Consider the following 20,164-nt stretch of genomic DNA (forward strand, 5'->3'; position numbering starts at 1 on the left):
GGGTGGGGCGGAGGGAGGGAGATCCCCAGGCTACAATCCTGGCAGGCAGCAGGTTTTGGCACATGCACAGTATGCATCAGCGTGTCTAGCCAAGCATGCTCTATTCTGGATTTCTCTTGCAGTTAAAGGGCTCAGCAATTCTTGACAGTGCGACTGCATGGAAAAACAGTGTGAAGACTGATCACAGGCCCCAGCTTTGGTGCCATAACAAGAGGAGTCCTGGGACAGGGAGAGGGAACCCAGTGAGAGGCCCCAGAGAGAGAAAGAGGACCCAGAGAGGGCGGCCACTGGGGGGAACCACCAGGGAGAGAAACTACTGGGGAGAGAAGCAAAGAAAGAGGCTCCAGGCAGTGAAAATGCTGAAGTTGGTAGGCTCAAGGTATTGAGGGCTATGGAGAAGTTCCAGAGAGCAGAAAAGGCAGCAGAAGGTCGGTGACTCTGTACTGCGGGTCACTGCGGCAAAGGAGCAGTGGTGCTCTGCTCGGCGTGACCGAAGAGCTAGAGTTGTCCCCATGAGTCGGTGCTTGGGAAGCCAGTGTAAGTAGTCGAAAAAGAAGAGATTAAACTATCAGGAACTGAACAGCTGTGGAGACAGTCTGAGTTGGAGCAACTTTGGAGGGAATTCGGAGGTTAGATCTTCAATGGGGAAGACTGGAAATATCTTGTGAGGGAGACAGAGTTTTAAGAAGTTGTGTAATTCACAGTGGACACTGACATCTGGGTGGGTTGCTGAGAAATCCGTGGGATCTGTCTTGGTCGCATCTGCCATTTATTGTGCAGTATAGTGTGTTCGACCACAGTTTGCCTGTTAATTCAAATGTGCCTCATATTGCATCTGAATGTTAGAGTATAAGACAGATATTGTAAATTGTTTTACTTCTATGACTGCGTAAAGTTTATTTTGTTTGTTCACAAACCGTGCAATCTTGTGCTTTATTCTTTTGGTAAGTACCTGGGTTCTCAAACTTTGCATACTTCAAAACAAAATTACTGGCCCTTGATTGTACCAAAAACATGGGGGTCTGGTCCATCATATGGTATGATGGCAGCAGTCTGAGCCTTAGCGGAAGAAAGCTGAACTTGCATGACTTAAGTCTCAGCTTCTACTGTAGCACCTCTTAGGTTGAACCCCACCTTCCTGCCCACCTGTTCCCTCCCTTAAACCTCCCACACCCCTCCCCCTAACCTACCCATACCCTCCAGACCCAAGACCCCGGGATTACCTGCTCCGGGGATCCATGGGCCTTGATCTGTTTTTCCTTTTGCAGTCCAGCAGCGGTCACTCATACTTTCCTGGCGCTGCCAGGACTGATGGAGCTGCTGGCCAATGGCAGCCCCAATGAGGGGCGCAAGTCCCACTTGGCCCTAATTAGTCTGCCCTGCTGTGTTTATTGGCTGCACAAACATGGGTCTCCTGAGGTGTGCAGCCACTCAGCAGGTCTAATAGTAATGCCTATAGGTAGCTATCGTGAAAATTAGCAAGCAGAACAAAGTTTATCTGTTGCCTGCATCAGGAGCAAGTTCATGCTAATTGCACATTGTTGCCAGTACCCGTTTTTGGGTCCTGTCCAATGTCATGGTCAGGGATTCCTGCACTGTTGAAGGTGATGATTTTCAGATTTAATTCACATTAAATTGAGGCAGTGCTTCGCCTGGTCGAGTGGGAGTTATAGTTTGCAAGGTGCATTGGAAATAGTTCAGAGAAGGTTCACTAGGCTGATTCCTGGGATGAAGGGAATGTCTTATGAGGAAAGGTTAAGCAGGTTGGGCCTATACTCACTGGAGTTTAGAAGAACGAGAGGTTATGGAAACATAGAAGACTCTGAGGGGGCATGACAGGGTGGATGCGGGAGGATGTTTCCTCTCATAGGGGAATCTAGAACTAGAGGGCACAGTTTAAAAATAAGGGGTCTCCCATTTAAGATGGAGATGAGGAGGAATTTCTTCCCTCAGAGGGTCATTAGTCTTTGAAATGTTCTTCAGCAGAGAGCAGTGAAGGCTGGGTCATTGAATATATTCAAGTTGATTTAGACAGAATTTTGATCTACAAGGGTGGTCATGCCTATTGGGTCAGGCAGGAAAGTGGAGTTATTGCCACAATCAGATCAGCCATGATCTTATTGAATGGCAGTGTAGACTCAGTGTAGGCTTACAAGAACACAAGGGCACAAGAATTGTGAGCAGGAGTAGACTATTTGACCCCTCCCACCTTTTCCCCTAGCCCTGCAATTTCTATCTTTTCAGATAATGATCCAATTCCCTTTTTTGAATGTCTTGATTGACCCTGCCTCCACCACATTCTCAGGCTGCTGTCAAACAAGGCTGTGTCATCGCACCAAATGGCCTGCTCCTAATTCTTATAATCTTATGACCATATGCTTTGAGAAGCAGATTTCTTCCAACATCTTGTTCCTTTAACTTCAGTAAATGGAAGAAAAACAGCCAAAAGTTGTGGTACACGTAAGAATCAATGAAATAGCAAAATGTCAGATGGAAGCCTTCAGTGAGAGATTTGAGGAATTAGGTTCTAACCTAAGATGCAAGACCTCAACAATGGAAATCTCAGAATGAATTCCTTTGCCACACAATCTACAAGTTAGGGATAAGTAGACTACCTGTTGGTGCATGGCTAGAAATATGGCATCGATAGAAGAATTTCTGATTCCTAGAGCACTGGGACAAATCTGGGGCATAGAGAAGCCATATAAAGGGGTGGACTTTACTTGAATTGGATCAGTCTTTACCGAGTCGATTAATGAGGCAGCAGGGGATAAAGCTCATGAAGAAACAAATAGAACAGGGTTAGAGAAGGGGTAAACAATGAGGGATGGAGGTACAAAACATACAGAAGCTGAATCTTATGGTGCAGAACAGGGGCTGATAGACCACAGTTCACTTAAATCACTGAAACAATTAGTAAGACTGAGGTGTAAAAGGAATCATAAAACTACAGCACAGGAGGAGGCCATTCAACACATTGTGTTGAAGGGGGAATTCACCTTGTGCTTCTTACAAGAACACAAGGGCACAAGAATTGGGAGCAGGAGTATACCATTTGACCCCTCCCACCTTTTCCCCTAGCCCTACAATTTCTATATTTTCAGATAATGATCCAATTCCCTTCTGAATGTCTTGATTGACCCTGCCTCCACCACATTCTCAGGCTGCTGTCAAACAAGGCTGTGTTATCGCACCAGACCTCTTCTCCATTTTCCTCACTGTAATACTACACCTCACCTAGGGGAGATTACCCACAGACATAGAGATAATTTACAAGATAGATATGAAACTATTCAACCTATGCCACCTTCAATCCAAACTAAAATCACTCCAACTTCAACCATTGAGCTTTAGTATGCAGATGACACTTGTGTATGTTCTCACTCAGAAACTGAGCTCCAGGTTATTTGAAGCATATAAGAAAATAGAACTTTCAATAATCACCTGGAAAACTAAGGCCCTCTTCCAACCAGCATAACACCTCCCCCTATTGATTAAGATCAATGACACGAACCTGGAAAATGTGGACCATTTTCAATATCTTGGGAGCCTCCTTTCGACATATATGGCGAATGTCACCATCCCCTCAGCCTACAACCGACTGAGGAAAAGAGTATTTGAGGACGAGGATATCTGACCTACAGCCTACTTTGAATTCAAAGTTGCCCAATTCAAATAACCTGATGATTGAGTTGTTAGCACTGTATCCCCACTTTGCTTGTGTTGTCTACATTTCTTAATTCAAATTGTTAGTAATTCTATTTTTTAATGGCTTCAAATTACCAAAAGTAGACTGTACTCTGTTCAGGTCTGGCCTCTATACCTTAACAAAGTGTCCAAGCATTGGAGACAGCACAAGACAGATAAATAAAACTGATATCCAGCCTTAGGCTTATGAGCGACGATGACAGCTTGAGGAACCCAGGATTGTTTAATCTGGAGGAGAGGTCTCAAGGGGCAACTTCAAGGTCAGATCTTTAAGGCGATAGATAAATTAAATGATATCATGGTTTAAGGTTTCCACAAATTCTGGGGCTGGGGGACACAGGCTCAAGCGTAACAGAGGGAAGATGCACACATAGGCCTGGATTTTCGCTTCTGGCAGAGTTGGGACATTTCCCGGCTCCACAAACCCAGCCCAGGAGAAAATGCCCTGGAAGGTTGGATTTTCATTCTTGGGTGATGGGATTCACTGGTAGCTGGGCCCGCTGCCTCCGGAATGCATATGGAGGCTGCTGGGTGCAGAGGCAGGCTGCACGGAGGCCTTCCTATGTGCTCCAGCACTGTGTTCAAGATTTTTAAAAAAGGAATAAAACAAAAATCAGCTCTCATCCCTCACATCCCATTGGCCACCTACACACTCTCCATGAAAAATCAGCCATACAGCACTAATCCAGTAATGGCTTATGTCCACAGACAGAGTGAAATGGCAAGCAATGATTTTTTTGAAACACTCCAGATATTTGTTTCCAAAGATTTAAAGAGCAGGAATTTTAAATGTCTTGACAGCTTGTTAGTTGCCTTTGACAGTTAATTTTAAAAATTCATTTCAACAATGTTGACAGTTCCAATGAGCTTAACAGTTAAAGAGTTTCTGCACTTTATCCACATTCATGTCTACTTTAACAATCCCAAGGGGCAGCTTTCCTTTCCCAAAGGATACCTGCTTTACCCCAAAAGTGTCCCGGTACCATATCAAAAGGGATGTCCTACCTCTCCAAAAGAGTACCCCACCTCTCCGAAGTTCAGATCTGCTCCTACCATGTCTAATCTGCATACATTGTGTTTCACACATGTGCATCACCAAAATTACACAAGTGGAGGCAGCTGCTCTTTTAACTAGGCAGTTGCTTCCGCGAAATGTGCATGCGCGAACCCCAACTTGGCTCCATTCCTGCCCCCGCAAATATAGTAGGTGTCATGTTCAGGGGCAGGACTTCGGATTTTCAGGCTCACTTGCCATTTTTGCAATGATGGAGAGGCTGTCCATCATTGAAAAAATCCAGACCACAGTTTGGATTTAACTATTACACACCAGGGGATGGTGGGGGGAAGGGTGGGGTGTGCGGGTGGTTGGTGTGGGATGTTCAGGGAGACAGTGTAAGCAGTTAGTGTAGAAAAATGTAAGAGAGAATTGGAATATAGTTGAGTGGTGGGTGATTGGAAGGCATTAGGTCTTTGGAAACTAGTCAAATGGACTGCAGGGTCTTTTTCGGTCTTTTACCTTTTGCTTTTTCTATGCAGCAACTCCATCAAATAAAAACATTAACTGGTCATTCATCTTATTGGTGCTCTGTGGAGATATTGCTGCTACAATTGCCCACATAAAAATAGTGATCACACCTCACGTTGTGTACAAAGACAATTTCTGAGACTTGACCAGGTTCACTGTATGAAGCCAAATCTATGAATCATTGAATGACATAGCACATAAGGAGGTCATTTGGTCCATTGTTCCTGTGCCAACTCTTTGGCAAAGCTCTTTCCCCATAGCCCTGTAAATGCTTTTCCTTCAAATATTCATGCCATTGTCTTTGTTATTGTGAAATGCTTCCATCACTCTTCCAGGCAGTGTATTCCAGATCACAATAACTCATTTCCTCAAGTTGCTCTGATTCTTCCGCAATCACCTTAAATCTGCATCCTCTGGTTACCAACACTTCTGACTCTGGAAACTGTCTCTCCATCTTTACTCCATCAAAATCATGGTTCTGAATACCTCTACCAAATCTCCTTCTAACCTTCTCTGCTTTAAAGAGAACAATCCCAGTTTCTCCAGTATTTCCACATAACTGAAGTCCCTCATTACTGGCACCATTGTCATAAATCGCTCCCGAAAGCCTTCACATCCTTCATAAAGTGTGGTACCTGGATTGAACACAGGACTCCAGATGAGGCCTAACCAGTATTTTATAAAGGTTTAGTATAATCTGCTTGCTTTTGTACTCTGTTCCTTTATTAATAAAACCAAGCATCATATATGCTTTATTTCACAGCTTTTTCAACGAATCCAGCTACCTTCAAGAATTTGTATATGAACAATGAACATCCCCTGTCTTTGTCCTGCTCCCCCATTAAAATTGTACTATTTAATTCATATTGTCTCTCCTCATTGCTCTTACCAAAATGTATCACTTTGTACTTCTTTGTGTCATATTTCATCTGCTATGTGTTATTTTATCAGTCATTTTGCCAGCCTGTATATCCTCCTGATGTCAGTTACTATTCTTATCATTTCTGAGTTTCATGTCATCTCCGTGCTTTGAAATAATGCTCTATATATCCAAGTCCAGCTTCTTAATACTTATGGAAAAGAGCAGTGGTTCTAATACCAACTATTGGGGGACGCCACTATACACCCCCCTCCAGTCTGAAAAATAACTGCTTACCACTACTCTCTGCTTTGTGTCCCTAAATGAATTTTATATCCATGCTGACATTGTACCTTTAATCCCATATCCTTTACTTTCGCTGTAGGTGTCTATTATGTGGTAGTTTGCCAAATACCTTTTGGAAGGCCATATACACAACATATGTCAATATATCACTGTTGGGACTGCACAAATATAATTCTAGTGAATTGATATGAAGGGTATGTTGGTAAATGCGACACTCATACAAACATACAAATTAGGAGCAAGAGTAGGCCATTTGGCCCCTCAAGCCTGCTCTGCCATTTGATGAGATCATGGCTGAACTTATTGTGGCCTCTACTTTCCTGTCTGCCCTCTTATACCGTTTGACTCTTTGTTAGTCAAGAATCTATCTAACTCAGCCTTAAACATATTCAACGACCCTGCCTCCAATGCTCTCTGAGGAAGAGAATTCCATGGACTAACAACCCTCTGAGAGAAAAAAATTCCTCCCATCCCTGTTTTAAAGGGGTTTTTTAATTTTTTAAGTTTAAAATTTTTAAACTGTGTCCCCTAGTTCTAGTCTCTCCTACAAGGTGAAACATCCTTTCATCATCCACCCTGTCAAGTCCCCTTAGGCTCTATATATTTCAATAGGATCACCTCTCATTCTTCGAAACTCCAATGGATACAAGCCTAACCTAACCGACCTTTCCTCATAAAACAAGCCCTTCATCCCAGGAATCCGCTGAGTGAGCCTTCTCTACACTGCTTCTTAAGCAGTTATATCCTTTCTTAAATTAAGGAGACCAAAACTGAATGCAGTGCCCCAGATGTCCTGTACAGCTGCAGCAAAATTACTTTTTAAAAATGTTTCAGCTATCTTAAACACTGAACTTTCTTAGGGCAATTATACCCGGCTCTGAAGAAGGGTCTACCCTCAGCATGCTAACCGATTTGCAATGAAAGCAGAGCCCTACCTTGCTTTACAATGTAAGAATTTGCACTAAGTCATTCATCACCCCTGTATTTGCTGACCTTCATTGGTTCCTGATTTACCAACACTCCAATGTTAAAAATTCACATTGCCATGTTTGAATCTTTCTAAAGCCTCACCCTAATCTTTTGTACCCCTAAAAGCCTCTGGGAACCCTACACTCCTCCAACATTGGTCTCTTGTGCACTCTCCACTTCTTTTGCCCAACATGCCTCCAGCTGTAAGTTCTGGAATTTCCTCCCTAAACTTTTCCAGATCGTCACCTCTCTTTCATCCTTTAAGAAATTCCTTAAAATCCATCTCTTTCATCAAGCTTTTGGTCCCTTTCCTCTTGTGTCCTGCTTTGGCTCAGTGTCAATTTTTATCTGATTAGACTCCTGTGAAGTTCCTTGGGACATTTTATTATGTTAAAAGCATTATATGAATGCAATTTGCTGTATTATATCTCTTTTATATTAAATTTTCCAATCAGTTTATAATGAAATTGTGTTAACCACCTTCTTACAATCCTTTTGTCTTTTTGTGGGGAAGTGAGAAATACATAAATCTGTCGAGATCACTATGTGGTTCAGGTCAGAACCAGCTAGTTGATTCTTCACTGTAATAAAAACAAAAAATGCTGGAAAAACTCAGCAGGTCTGGCAGCATCCGTGGGGAGAGAAACAGGGTTAACATATCGAGTCCGTATGACTCTTCTTCTTTCTCCACTTTCTGCCAGACCTGCTGAGTTTTTCCAGCATTTTCTCTTTTTATTTCAGGTTTCCAGCATCTGCAGTAATTTGCTTTTATCTTAGTTGATTCTTCACAGTGCTTTTGCCTACAAGGATTCAAATGAAGTTTGTGAAAATATGGAAATAAAAATCTGGCATCAGTTAAAATGTCCATCAAGTTGTTAGATTGTTGTAAAAAGCTAACTGGTTCATAAATGTCCTTTAGGAAAGGAAACCTGCCATCCTTACCCAGGCTGGCCTTCATCCATCCAGTCCCAACACCAACCTTTGTTGACTCTTTATTGCTCCCTGAAGTGGCTTGGCAATTGTACCAGATGATATGTGGACAACTAAAGATGGATATTAAATGTTGTCTCTGCAGCGACACCCACATTCTGAATTTGTTAAAAAAAACTGTTACCCTTTATGTAATTCACTAAGTTGACAATTTCTGATACAAGCTGGATAGGAAATGGAAACATATCCTATGGGTGCAGTAAGAGTTGTTCTCGAGCAGCGGCTGGGACACATAATTATGATGGAGTAGAGGAAGTTTCCCTCTGCATCTAACCAATTTTATGTGGGACTGGGAATGCTGCCTGCTGACATTTGGTAACTGAAGCCCCATGCACTTGCCCTAAATTTTCACCTTTAATGAGAACAAGCCACAAAAATGTGTCTAAATGAAAGAAATGTTTTCATAGCGTTTTATAATGATAGCAATTTTCTTTCTCTACAGCATTCAATGAGGACGACGTCAGTTTATGGATAACCGGATTGAACTGGCTGGTGCAGGATACCCAGAAGTCACCGACACCCCTCCAGGTAGAAAGGTAAGGTATGATTCTTGTACTTGTACCTAACGGAGATTAGGTTCTGTTGGGAGCCAGGTGGGAATGTGCTAGGTTTTTTGAAATTGTCACCAGTTTCTGAGGGACAGTTTTAACTGACAATAGAGCAATGAATTTTGGAAATTTAATTGCTTTTTTTTAAAATGGATACTATGTTTCAGAGGAACTTTACATGAACATGTTAGCTACCAGAGGAAGTTATAGCCCCAAGGTGTATTTTGATGAAAGTAGTCTTTTGCACAATGTTTTGGTAGTAGTCAGCGAACCCAGCCCATCCACGACACCACTGGATCACTTATTCCTCCGAGAGTGACTAACTTTGGCTCTGTTCTCTACTTTCAGGTGGCTCAGAAAGCAGTTTAGTCTGATGGACAGGAACAAAGAAAACAGGTGAGTTGCAAAGGCACCTTGACATTTGACAGAGTTTATCCCTGTCAAGCAGCAGACACCACAACTGCAGACACCACAAAACATAAGGGAGGGAGAGAAGTACCTGGACACTTTGTTCCAGGAGATGATCACGCTTCTTAGAATAGGATTGTCAGTTTTGGTCAGTGGTGAGAGACAGGAGGATGTGACCGTGAGTGAGGCAGGAAAAGGGGCAGAAAACACAAGAGTGGAGGAGACTCAGGCTTTGCAACTGTCAAAAGTGAGGCCTGCAGGGTGGATGAGTGGTGGTGTACTAGTATTGTCACTGGACTAGTAATCCAGAGACCCAGGGTAATGCTCTGGGTCCTGGGTTCGAATCAATTTGAATTCAGTAAATATCTGGAATTAAAAGTCTATTGCTGACCATGAAACCATTGTTGATTGTTGTGAAAACCCATCTGGTTCACTAATGTCCTTTAGGGAAGGAAATCTGCTGTCATTAACTGGTCTGGCCTACATGTGACTCCTGATCCACAGCAATGTGGTTGACTCCGAAATGACCACTCAGTTGTATCAAAATGCTAAAAAGCCTAAAAGGAATGAAGCCAGATGGACCCCCGCCATTGACGTAGGCACTGGAAACGACAATGGCAAAGTCCAATATCTGGGGGCTTGTGCCATAATTGGGAGAGCTGTCTCACTGACCAGTCAAGCAAGAGCCTGACATACTCACAGAATCATACCTTACAGATAACGTACCAGACGCCAGCAGAGGGGTGGCAGTTAGGATTGAGTTACCCTGGGGTCCTCAATGTCAACTCTGGATCTCATGAAATCTTATGGCACCAGGTCAAACAAGGGCAAGGAAACCTCCTGCCCCCACCGCGCCCCCTCTCAGCTGATGAACACCACTTGGAGGAAGCACTGAGTGTGTCAAGTGTGCAGAATGTACCCTTGGGTGGGGGACTTCAGTGTCCATCACCAACAGTGACTTGGTAGCACCACTAGCAGACTGAGCTGGCCAAGTCCTAAAGAACATAGCTGTTAGACTGGGTCTGCAGCAGGTGGTGAGGGAACCAACAAGAGGGAAAAACATACTAGACCTCATTTTCACCAACCTGCCTGCTGCAGATGCACCTGTCCATGGCAGAATGGGTAGGAGTGACCACCGCACAGTTGCTGTGGAGATGAAGGTCCATCTTCACATTGAGGATACCCTCCATTGTGTTGTGTGGCACTACCACTGTGCTAAATGGGATAGATTTCAAACCGATCTAGCAACACAAGACTGGGCAATCAGCAGCAGCAGAATTGTATTCAACCACAATCTGTAACCTCATGGCCCGGCATATCCTCCACTCTAACATTACCAACAAGCCAGGCGATCAACCCTGGTTCTATGAAGAGTGCAGGAGGGCATGCCAAGAATAGCACCAGGCATACCCAAAAAAGAGGTATCAACTTGGTGAAGCTGGGACTACCTGTGTGCCAAATAGCAACATCAGCAAGTGGTAGACAGAGCTAAGCAATTCCACAAGCAACGGATCAGATATGACTCTTCTCTGTCCTGCCACATCCAGTCATGAATAGTAGTGGACAAGTAAACAACTCGCTGAAGGAGGAGGCTCCACAAATATCCCCATCCTAAATGATGGGGGAGCTCAGCACATCAGTGCAAAAGATAAAGCTGAAATATTTGCAACAATCTTCAGCCAGGAGTGCTGAGTGGGTGATCCATCTCAGCCTCCTCTGGAGGTCATCAGTATCACAGATGCCTATCTTTAGCTAATTTGATTCACTCCACATGATATCAAGAAACAGCTGAAGGCACTGGATACTGCAAAGGCTATGGACCCGATGGACAATATTCCGGAACTGAAGACTTGTGCTCCAGAACAGCCAAGCTGTTTCAGTACAGCCACAACACAGGCATCTACCCAGCCATGTGGAAAATTGCCCAGTTATGTTCTATACACAGTAAAGCGGGACAAATCCAACTTGGCTAATTACTGCCCCATCAATCTATTCTTGATCATGAGTAAAGTGATGGAAGGGGTCATCAACAGCACTTGCTTAGCAATAACCTGCTCAGTGAAGCTCAGTTTGGGTTCTACCAGGGTCACTCAGCTTCTGACCTCATTACAACCTTGGTTCAAACATGGACAAAAGAGCTGAACTTCATAGGTGAGGTGAGTGACTGTCCTTGACATCAAGGCAGCATTTGACCGAGTGTGGCATCAAGGAGCCCTAGAAAACTGGAGACAATGGAAATCAGGGGGAAAACTCTCTGCTGGTTGGTGTCATACCTGCACCAAGGAAGATGGTTGTGGTTTTTGGAAGTCAATCATCTCAGCTCCAGGACATCACTGCAGGAGTTCCTCAGGGTAGTGTCCTCGGCCCAACCTTCTTCAACTGCTTCATCAATGACCTTTCTTCCATCATAACGTCAAAAATGGGGATGTTCGCTGATGATTGCACAATGTTCAGCACCATTCGCGACTCCTCAGACACTGAAGCAGTCCATGTCCAAATGCAGCAAGATTTGGACAACATCCAGGCTTGGGCTGACAAGTGGCAAGTAACACTCACGCCACACAAGTCCCGTGCAATGACCATCTCCAACAAGTGAGAATCTAACCATTGCCCCTTGACATTCAATGGGATTACCATCGCTGAACCCCCCACTATCAACATCCTGGGGGTTACCATTGACCATAAACTGAACTGGATTAGCCATATAAATATTGTGGCTACAATAGCAGGTCAGAGGCTAAGAAACCTGCGACGAGTAACTCACCACCTGACTCCACAAAGCCTGTCCACCAGATGTGTATATCAAAGAGTAGAGACAAGGTAGGAGAGAAAGGTATTAACATGGGAAATGATAAACAGACCATGACAGGAAGGGACAGAGAGTACAGTGTAAAAATCTAAGAGTAAATCAACAGATAAGGCTAGAGCTTACAAAAATAATAAAAGGACAAAACATAAGGCAATGAACTGGGCAACGTATCTGAATGAACTGATGGTGCAAATAGAGATAAATAAGCATGATCTAATAGCTATTACAGAGACATGACTGCAGAATGGCATAGATTGGGACCTGAATATTGAATATTGACACAAAGTGACATTTAAGAAGGATAGGAAGTTAGGAAAAAACGGAGGGGTGGTTCTGTTAATTAAAGATGACATTAGCAGAAGAGAGAAGGATGACCTTACTTCTGGAAACCAGGATGTAGAAGTGGTTTGGGTAAAGATGAGGAATGATAAAGGCAAGAAGTCACTTGTGGGAATGGTGTACAGGCCCCCTAACAGTAATCGCACAGCAGGACGGGGTATCAAAGAAAAAATAGTGGGAGCTTGTCAGAAAACAAGGAGATGGTACGTGAATTAAATAGGTATTTTGCATTGATCTTCACTGTAGAGAATCCAAGTAACATCCCAGAAATAGCTGTAAATCAGGAATTGGAAGAGAGGGAGGAACTCAAGAAAATTACAATCACCAGGAAAGTGGTATTTAGCAAATTGTTGGAACTGCAGGTTGACAAGTCCCTGGGTCCTGATAGATTTCATCCTAGGGCCTTAAAAGAAGTGGCTAGTGGGATGGTTGATGCATTGATTTTAATTTTCCAAATATCACTATATTTGGGGAAGGTTCCATTCGATTGCAAAATAGCTAATGTAGCCCTTTATTCAAAAAGGGAGGGACACAGGAAAGTATAGGCCAGTTAGCTTAACATCTGTCATATATTAGAAAATATTAGCAGCTATTAAGAAAAGTTAAAGCAAGGCACTTGGATAGATTCAAGGTAATCAGGCAGAGTCAACATGGTTTTGTGAAAGGGGAATCATGTTTGACCAATTTATTGGAGTTCTTTAAAGAAGTAACATGTGATGTGGATTAAGGAGAATCAGTGGATGGGCTGTACTTGGATTTTCAGAAGGCATTTGATAAGGCACCTCATCAAAGGTTGTTGTGAAAAATAAAAGTTCATGGTGTGGGGGTAACATATTGGCATGGATAGAAGACTAGTTAGCTAACAGGAAACAGAGTAGGCATAAATGTGTCATTTTCTGGTTGGCAGAATGTGACAAGTGGCGTGCCACAGGGATCAGTGCTGGGCCTCAACTCTTTATAATTTATATAAATGATTTGGATGAAGAGATCGATGGTATGGTTGCTAAATTTGCTAATGACACAAAGATAGGTAGGAAGGTAAATTGTCAAGAGGACATAAGGAGGCTACAAATGTATATAGATAGATTTGGTGAGTGGGCGAAGATTGGCAAATAGAGTATAATATGGGAAAATGTGAGGTTGTCCATTTCGGCAGGACAAATAAAAGATAAGCATATTATCTAAATGGTGAGAGATTGCAGAGCTCTGCGATGCAGAGGGATCTAGGTGTCCTAGTGCATGAATCACAAAAGGTTAGCTAGCAGGTACAGCGGGTAATGAGCAAAGCTAATAGAATGTTATTGTTTATTGCAAGGGGAATTGAGTACAAGAGTAGGGAGGTTTTGCTTCAGCTGTACAGGGCACTGGTGAGACCACATCTGGAGCACTGTGTACAGTACTGGTCTCCTTATTTAAGGAAAGATGTAAATGCATTAGAAGCAGTTCAGAGAAGGTTTACTAGATTAATACATGGAATAGACGGGTTATCTTATGAGGAAAGGCTGGACAGGCTAGGCTTGTATCCGCTGGAGTTTAGAAGAGTAAGAAGTGACTTGATTGAACCTTTAAGATCCTGAGGGGTCTTGACAGTGTGGATGTGGAGAGGATGTTTCCTCTTGTGGGAGAATCTAGAACTAGGGGTCACCCATTTAAGATAGAGATGAGGAAAAATGTTTTCTCTCAGAGTTGTGAAACTTTGGATTTCTCCTCTTCAAAAGGTGGTTGAGGCAGAGTCGTTAAAAATCTTTAAGGCAGAGGTAGATAGATTCTTGATAAGTAAGGGGGGTGAAAGGGAATCCGGGGTAGGCAGGAATATGGAGTTGAGGTTAAAATTAGATCAGCCATGATCTTATTGAATGGCAGAGCAGGCTCAAGGGGCCAAGTGGCCTATTCCTGCTCCTAATTTGTATGTTCATACATTTGTATCCATTTCCTCTTGAGAGCCATGTAGACAATTCAGGTTTCTTACGTTATTGTTACGTCTTTCTCACTCTCACTTTATTCCAGCACCACGATATTGCTTTGGCTTTAGTTTACAGAGGAGTGCTGTGTAGTTTGTAACTTCCCATACTCTCCTGAGTCCAGCTGATATATGGTTCCACAGAAGCCAATGACTCTCTGTAATCCTGTTCTTCAAGTGAGCCTCACAAAGTTCTTTTTATGGTAGAGAGGGACTGAGTAGAGTTGACGAAGGCATACTTTCCTTTATTAGTGAAGGCATAGACTATAAGAGCAGAGAGGTTGTGTTAGAACTGTATAAAACACTATAAAACGCAAAGATGTACCAAGTATGGAGAATTTTAACCACAAGGAAAGATTTCATAGGCTGGGATTATTTTCTTTGAAACAGAGATGGCTGAGGGGAGATTTAATTAAGGTGCATAAAATTATGAGATATCTAGACAGAGCGGTTAGGAAGGATCTATTTCCATTAGCAAAGAGGTCAATACCAGGGGTCATAGATTTGAAATAATTGACAGAAGGATTAGAGGGGAGTCAAGGAGAATTGTTCTTCACTCAAGGTGCTGAGGGTCTGGAACTTGCTGCCTGAAAGGGTATGCGATGCAGGAACCCTCATTGCATTATTAAAAAAACTTGAATAAGCACTTGAAGTGCTGTAACTTACCGGACTATGGACCAAAATCTGGAAGGTGGGTTTAAGCTGGATAGCTCTATTGCAGCTAGCACGGACACAATAGACCAAATGGCCTCCTTCAGTGCCATAAATTTTCTATGTTTCTGTGCGGTGCTTTTTGGGGGTGGCGGTTGAGGAAGGGGAATATCACATCTGAGTTCAATCTAGTTCAATAAAACTAGATAGGAATCACTAATTTGTAAAACGAAAGCAATTTGACTCCAGCTCCCTGTACATCAGTTGGAGTGACTGGGGTTGGATTCTATTTAGTACCATGTCCCAGCTTCTGTGGTACATGGTACAAGTGTGTGGGAATGTGTAACTATGGCTTACAGATCAGCCAAGGCTGTTCCATTTTCATCCAACATGCACATATGTCCACCTTCCAGTGTGGGTCACTGGTAATCAGGAGAGGGCACCCTGGTTGACTCCTCCTCATTGACACAGGTATGCTGAGGCCAATTGTAGCACACCTGACTGAGATCAGCTAACCATGAACTTGGGACTTCGAAGACTGCATGATCCGTGTCCCAATGCACGATTCATCTACTCACTATTTCATCAGGAGGACCTCTCTGAAATGGTCTTGCATGCCATTCAGTTCAAGAGAAATTAGAGATAGGCAACAAATGCTGGCTTTGCCAATGATGCCCACACCCCATGAAAGAAGCTTTTAAAAAGAGTACTTTTTAACCAGAAAGTTATCAGGTTTTTTTTATCATTCATTCATTCATGGGGTTTCAGCATCCCTGGTTAGGCCAGCATTTATTGCCCATCCCTAATTGCCCATGAGAAGGTGGTGAACCGCTGCAGTCCATATGGTTCACCCATAGTGTTGTTAGGAAGTGAGTTCCAGGATTTTGACCCAGTGATTGAAGGAATGGTGATATAGTTTCAAGTCAGGATGGTGCGTGACTTGGAGGGAACTTACCGGTCGGTGGTTGTGTTCCCATGCATCTGCTGCCATTGACCTTTTAAGTGGTAGAGGTCACAGGCTTGTGGATGGGATGCTAATCAAGGAGGCTGCTTTGTCCTGGATGGTGTCGAGCTTCTTGAGCATTGTTGGATCTGCATTCACCCAGACAGGTGGAGATATTTCATCACACTCCTGACTTGTGCCTTGTGGATGGTGGACAGGGTTTGGGGAGTCAGGGCATTAGTTACTCTCTGCAGAATTCCTAGCCTCTGACCTGCTCTTATAGCAACAGTATTTATATATTTAGTTTAGTTCAGTTTCTGGTCAATAGTAACCCCCAGGATGCTAGTGCTGGGGGATTCAGCAACGGTAATGCCATTGAATGGTTAGATTCTCCCTTGTTGGAGATGGTCATTGCCTGGCACTTGTGTGGCGCAAATGTTACTTGCCACTTATCAGCCCAAGCCTGAATATTGTCTAGGTTATGCTGCATATGGACATGGGCTGCTTCAGTATCTGAGGAGTTCCAAATGTAGTATTAATTACTAAAATATTATAATTTCCCTTACTTAAATGGCAAAGTGTTTTGCTTCGATTTAACACCTCCTCACAGACACATGAAGTAACTCAGTGTATTAAAAACAAAATACTGTGGATGCTGGAAATCTGAAACAAAAACAGAAAATGCTGGAAAAACTCAGCAGGCCTAACAGCATCAGTGGAGAGAAAAGCAGAATTAACGTTTCGAGTCTGTATGACTTTACAGATGCTGTTAGACCTGCTGAGTTTTTTCAGCATTTTCTGTTTTTGTTAACGCAGTGTGCTGTTCAGTCTGTTCAGCTGCAGGAATGTTTTGAGTGAAGTGAGTGATGATCTCTAATCACTTACACTGACACACACCCCTTTACCAATGTTCCAAATGTTTATAAAGAAACGGATATATCCTTTAATGTCTTACCAGATGTCAAAATCAATAGAGGCTGGAGCCATCCACCTGTAGTAAGACAGAGGGGGCTGCAGCATTGGGTGTCAAGTTTAACAGGAGGTTGAGGATGTTGCTCACTCAGCTAATCTATGAGACTCAGACTGTCATCCATTTCCACTGCCTCCCAGTCTAGGAAGATGCCACAAAATTGGATATCTAGTTACCACCATCAATCTTTGAAAGGGCCTTAATGGAGCTCTCAGCAGCAGTAAAGACAGTCTCTTGTGATGAGAGTCGGAAATATATCAGACCCCGAGACCTCTTCTTCAAAGGATTGCATCCTCACTCATAAACCTCCTTTCAGGGAATCTTTATCATTAGCACGAACTAAAGGTTGCTTTGCGTTTTAATGCACATCCTGATTCACCTTGTCTAATTAAGAGTAAGTAACTCGAGGGTATTCTGCTTGTTTCAAAATGACCATTAAAACGCAAAGCAACCTTTAGTTCATGCTAATGATAAAGAGTTCATTAATAACAGCCAACCTCGTACGAACCAATCGACTGTTTTCGGATTATAAGAGATTCCCTGAAAGGAGGTTTACTAAAGGAGGTTTGCATTCATTAACCATTTTCCCTCCGCTGTATAATCCCCCTCCTCCTTCAGGTGTCATGCTCTCAGAGGACATTGGCAACCAGGGACTTCCATTGGATTGGTCCATGATTATGCTTGGCAAAGACATGGGCAATAAATGCTGGCCTAGCCAACGATGCCCATATCCCATTAATGAATAAAATAAAGCACTGCAGTGGTTTGCCATTGCCTTCTGCAGTATGGCTGAATAGGAAACTCTCCCACTCTTAAGACATGCCATCAGGTTCATTGGAAGGATTTACAGGCTGATAATCAACATGTTTGGCCATATTATGAATGTACCTTCCATGGCCATCAAGTCCTGAAGCAAGGCTTGAACCTAGAGCTTCTGACCCAGAGGTATGAATGCTACCATTGTGCCACAAGACCTTCTTTGTTATAAAATAGCTTATCTGTATCGTAACACCTCACCGGCCCTGCCTCCCCGCCCTGCTCCCCACACCATGTTGAAAATACTGACAACTAGTGAACTATTCCTCACTCATCCAGAAGAAAAACACTGGATTTTCTAAGGTACAAAGTGAAGGAAAGTGCTGAAATATAATCTGCTTCCCATATATCAGCTTAGCATCATAGAATATCAAGAGGAATTTCACCCCTCCCCATTTAACCATTTGTTTCTGTAACAGGAGTGCATTTTACATAGAGGATGTGCAGTTACTTCTTCATAGAAGTGAATGAAGTCCCTATATCCATTTATGTGTCTATCACGTATACATCACAGTACTGCTATCCTGCTGCACACATCTCATTCAAGATGTCACACTGCATACATTACACCCCAACTGACATATTCCAGCCATTATGCTCCAGACCTCACGCTGCTACACAAGGAAAAAAAATCCTAACAAACTGTGGCTCCTATCGGCCCTCTCAGGCGGGCTGAAGAGAACCCACAGCACTATTTTGCAAAAAACAGGGAAGTTATCCCTGGTGTCCTGTCCATCAGGTGCAGCACCTACTTATTTACCTTCCTTCCTTCCTTGCTCCCTTCCTTTCCCCTTTCCCTTCCTTCTTTCCCTTCCCTCCTTGCCAGTCTTATCTCAAGATTCGGGGTTCAAATCCCACTCCAGGGCTTTAGCACAAAAATCAAGGTTGACACTGCAATACTGAGGGAGCACTGCACTGTCAGAGGTGCCGTCTTTCAAATGAGATGTTAAATTGAGGCCCCATCTGCCTGCTTGGGTAACAGATCCCAGGGAACTATTTCAAAGAAGAGCAGGGGAGTTATCTCTGGTGTCCTGACCAAGATTCATCCCTCAACCAACATCACAAAAATATTATCTCATTGCTGTTTGTGGGAGTTTGTTGAGTGCAAATTAACTACCATGTTTCCTACAATGCATCAGTATTGCAGCCTACACTTAAAAAGGCTAATGGAATGCTATCCTTTATTACAAGAGGGATTGACCATAAAATTAAGGATGTTATGCTTCAGTTATACAGGGGATTGGTGAGACCACATCTTAAATACTGTGTGCAGTTTTGGTCTTATTTAAGGAAGGATGTAAATGCGTTGGAGGCGGTTCAGAGGAGGTTTACTAGATTGATACCTGGAATGACCAGGTTGTCTTATGAGGAAAGGTTGGACAGACTGGGCTTGTTTCCACTGGAGTTTAGAAGAATGAGGGGTTACTTGATAAGATCTTGAACGGTCTTGATGAGGTGGATGTGGAAAGGATGTTTCCTGCTGTGGGTGAGTCCAGCACTGTTTTAAAATTAGGAGTCGCCCTTTTAGGACAGAGATGAGAATTTTTTTCTCTCAGAGGGTTGTTCGACTTTGGAACTCTCTGCCTCAGAAGGTGGTGGAGGGGGTGGTCATTGAATATTTTTAAGGCAGAGGTAGATAGATTCTTGATCGGCAAGGGAATCAAAGGTTATCAGGGGTAGATGGGAATGTGGTATTTAAAATACAATCAGATCAGCCATGATCTTATTGAATGGCAGAGTGGGCTCAAGGGGCTGAATGGTCTCCTTCTACTTCTATTTTGTATGTTCGTAAGTACTTCATCGGCTGTAAAGTGCTTTGAGACGGCCAGTGGTAATGAACCCTGCCTACCAATCCTGATTGAGATTTCCAATGTAAAAGATTCTGGTGTTTGGTATCACTATCTTGCTGCCAGCAGTGTTCAAACATAGCATCTGATAGGATGTGACATCCCTGCAATAGGAAATGATGCAGAGCAGCAGAAGCTAACCCAGAGTTCAGAAATGCCCCCTTAACATTTTAAGGCACTTTAATCAGACATGATGAAGGGAAGAAAGAAGTAAGAACTTTCCATTTATATGATGCCTTATCATGTCCTCGGGACTTCCCAAAGATCTTCACAACCAATGAATTGCAGTTTGAAGAGCAGTCACTCATGTTATGTACCCATGTGGTCATAAAGATACTGTCAGAGCAAACAGGGGAATTCGTGAATAGGAAGGATATCCATTCCTTGAACATTCAGCTCATTTGAGACCACCGCAAGCGAATCATCCAAGTGTATGAAAAATTCCTTGGCTGTTGCCATGATTCTCTCACATCGAGGCAGTTTCAGGCTCCTCAACTTTTCACAGCCCACCCCCAC

At 43.1% G+C, this 20,164-nt stretch overlaps 1 protein-coding gene across 2 annotated transcripts in view; it reads left to right on the forward strand.

Moving 5' to 3' along the window:
- The window catches only part of LOC144679942 (1-phosphatidylinositol 4,5-bisphosphate phosphodiesterase gamma-1-like), a 249,940-nt gene that overhangs the window by 107,207 nt on the left and 122,569 nt on the right, over window positions 1-20,164 (forward strand). For both annotated transcript variants that reach the window (XM_078540932.1, XM_078540933.1), the window contains exons 3-4: window positions 8,800-8,893; window positions 9,254-9,301. In XM_078540932.1, the coding sequence (XP_078397058.1) occupies window positions 8,800-8,893; window positions 9,254-9,301 (142 nt within the window). The remainder of the gene's footprint in view (window positions 1-8,799; window positions 8,894-9,253; window positions 9,302-20,164) is intronic.

This window comes from Cetorhinus maximus, chromosome 4 (assembly GCF_964194155.1).
Source record: "Cetorhinus maximus chromosome 4, sCetMax3.hap1.1, whole genome shotgun sequence".
Classification (NCBI taxonomy): domain Eukaryota; kingdom Metazoa; phylum Chordata; class Chondrichthyes; order Lamniformes; family Cetorhinidae; genus Cetorhinus; species Cetorhinus maximus.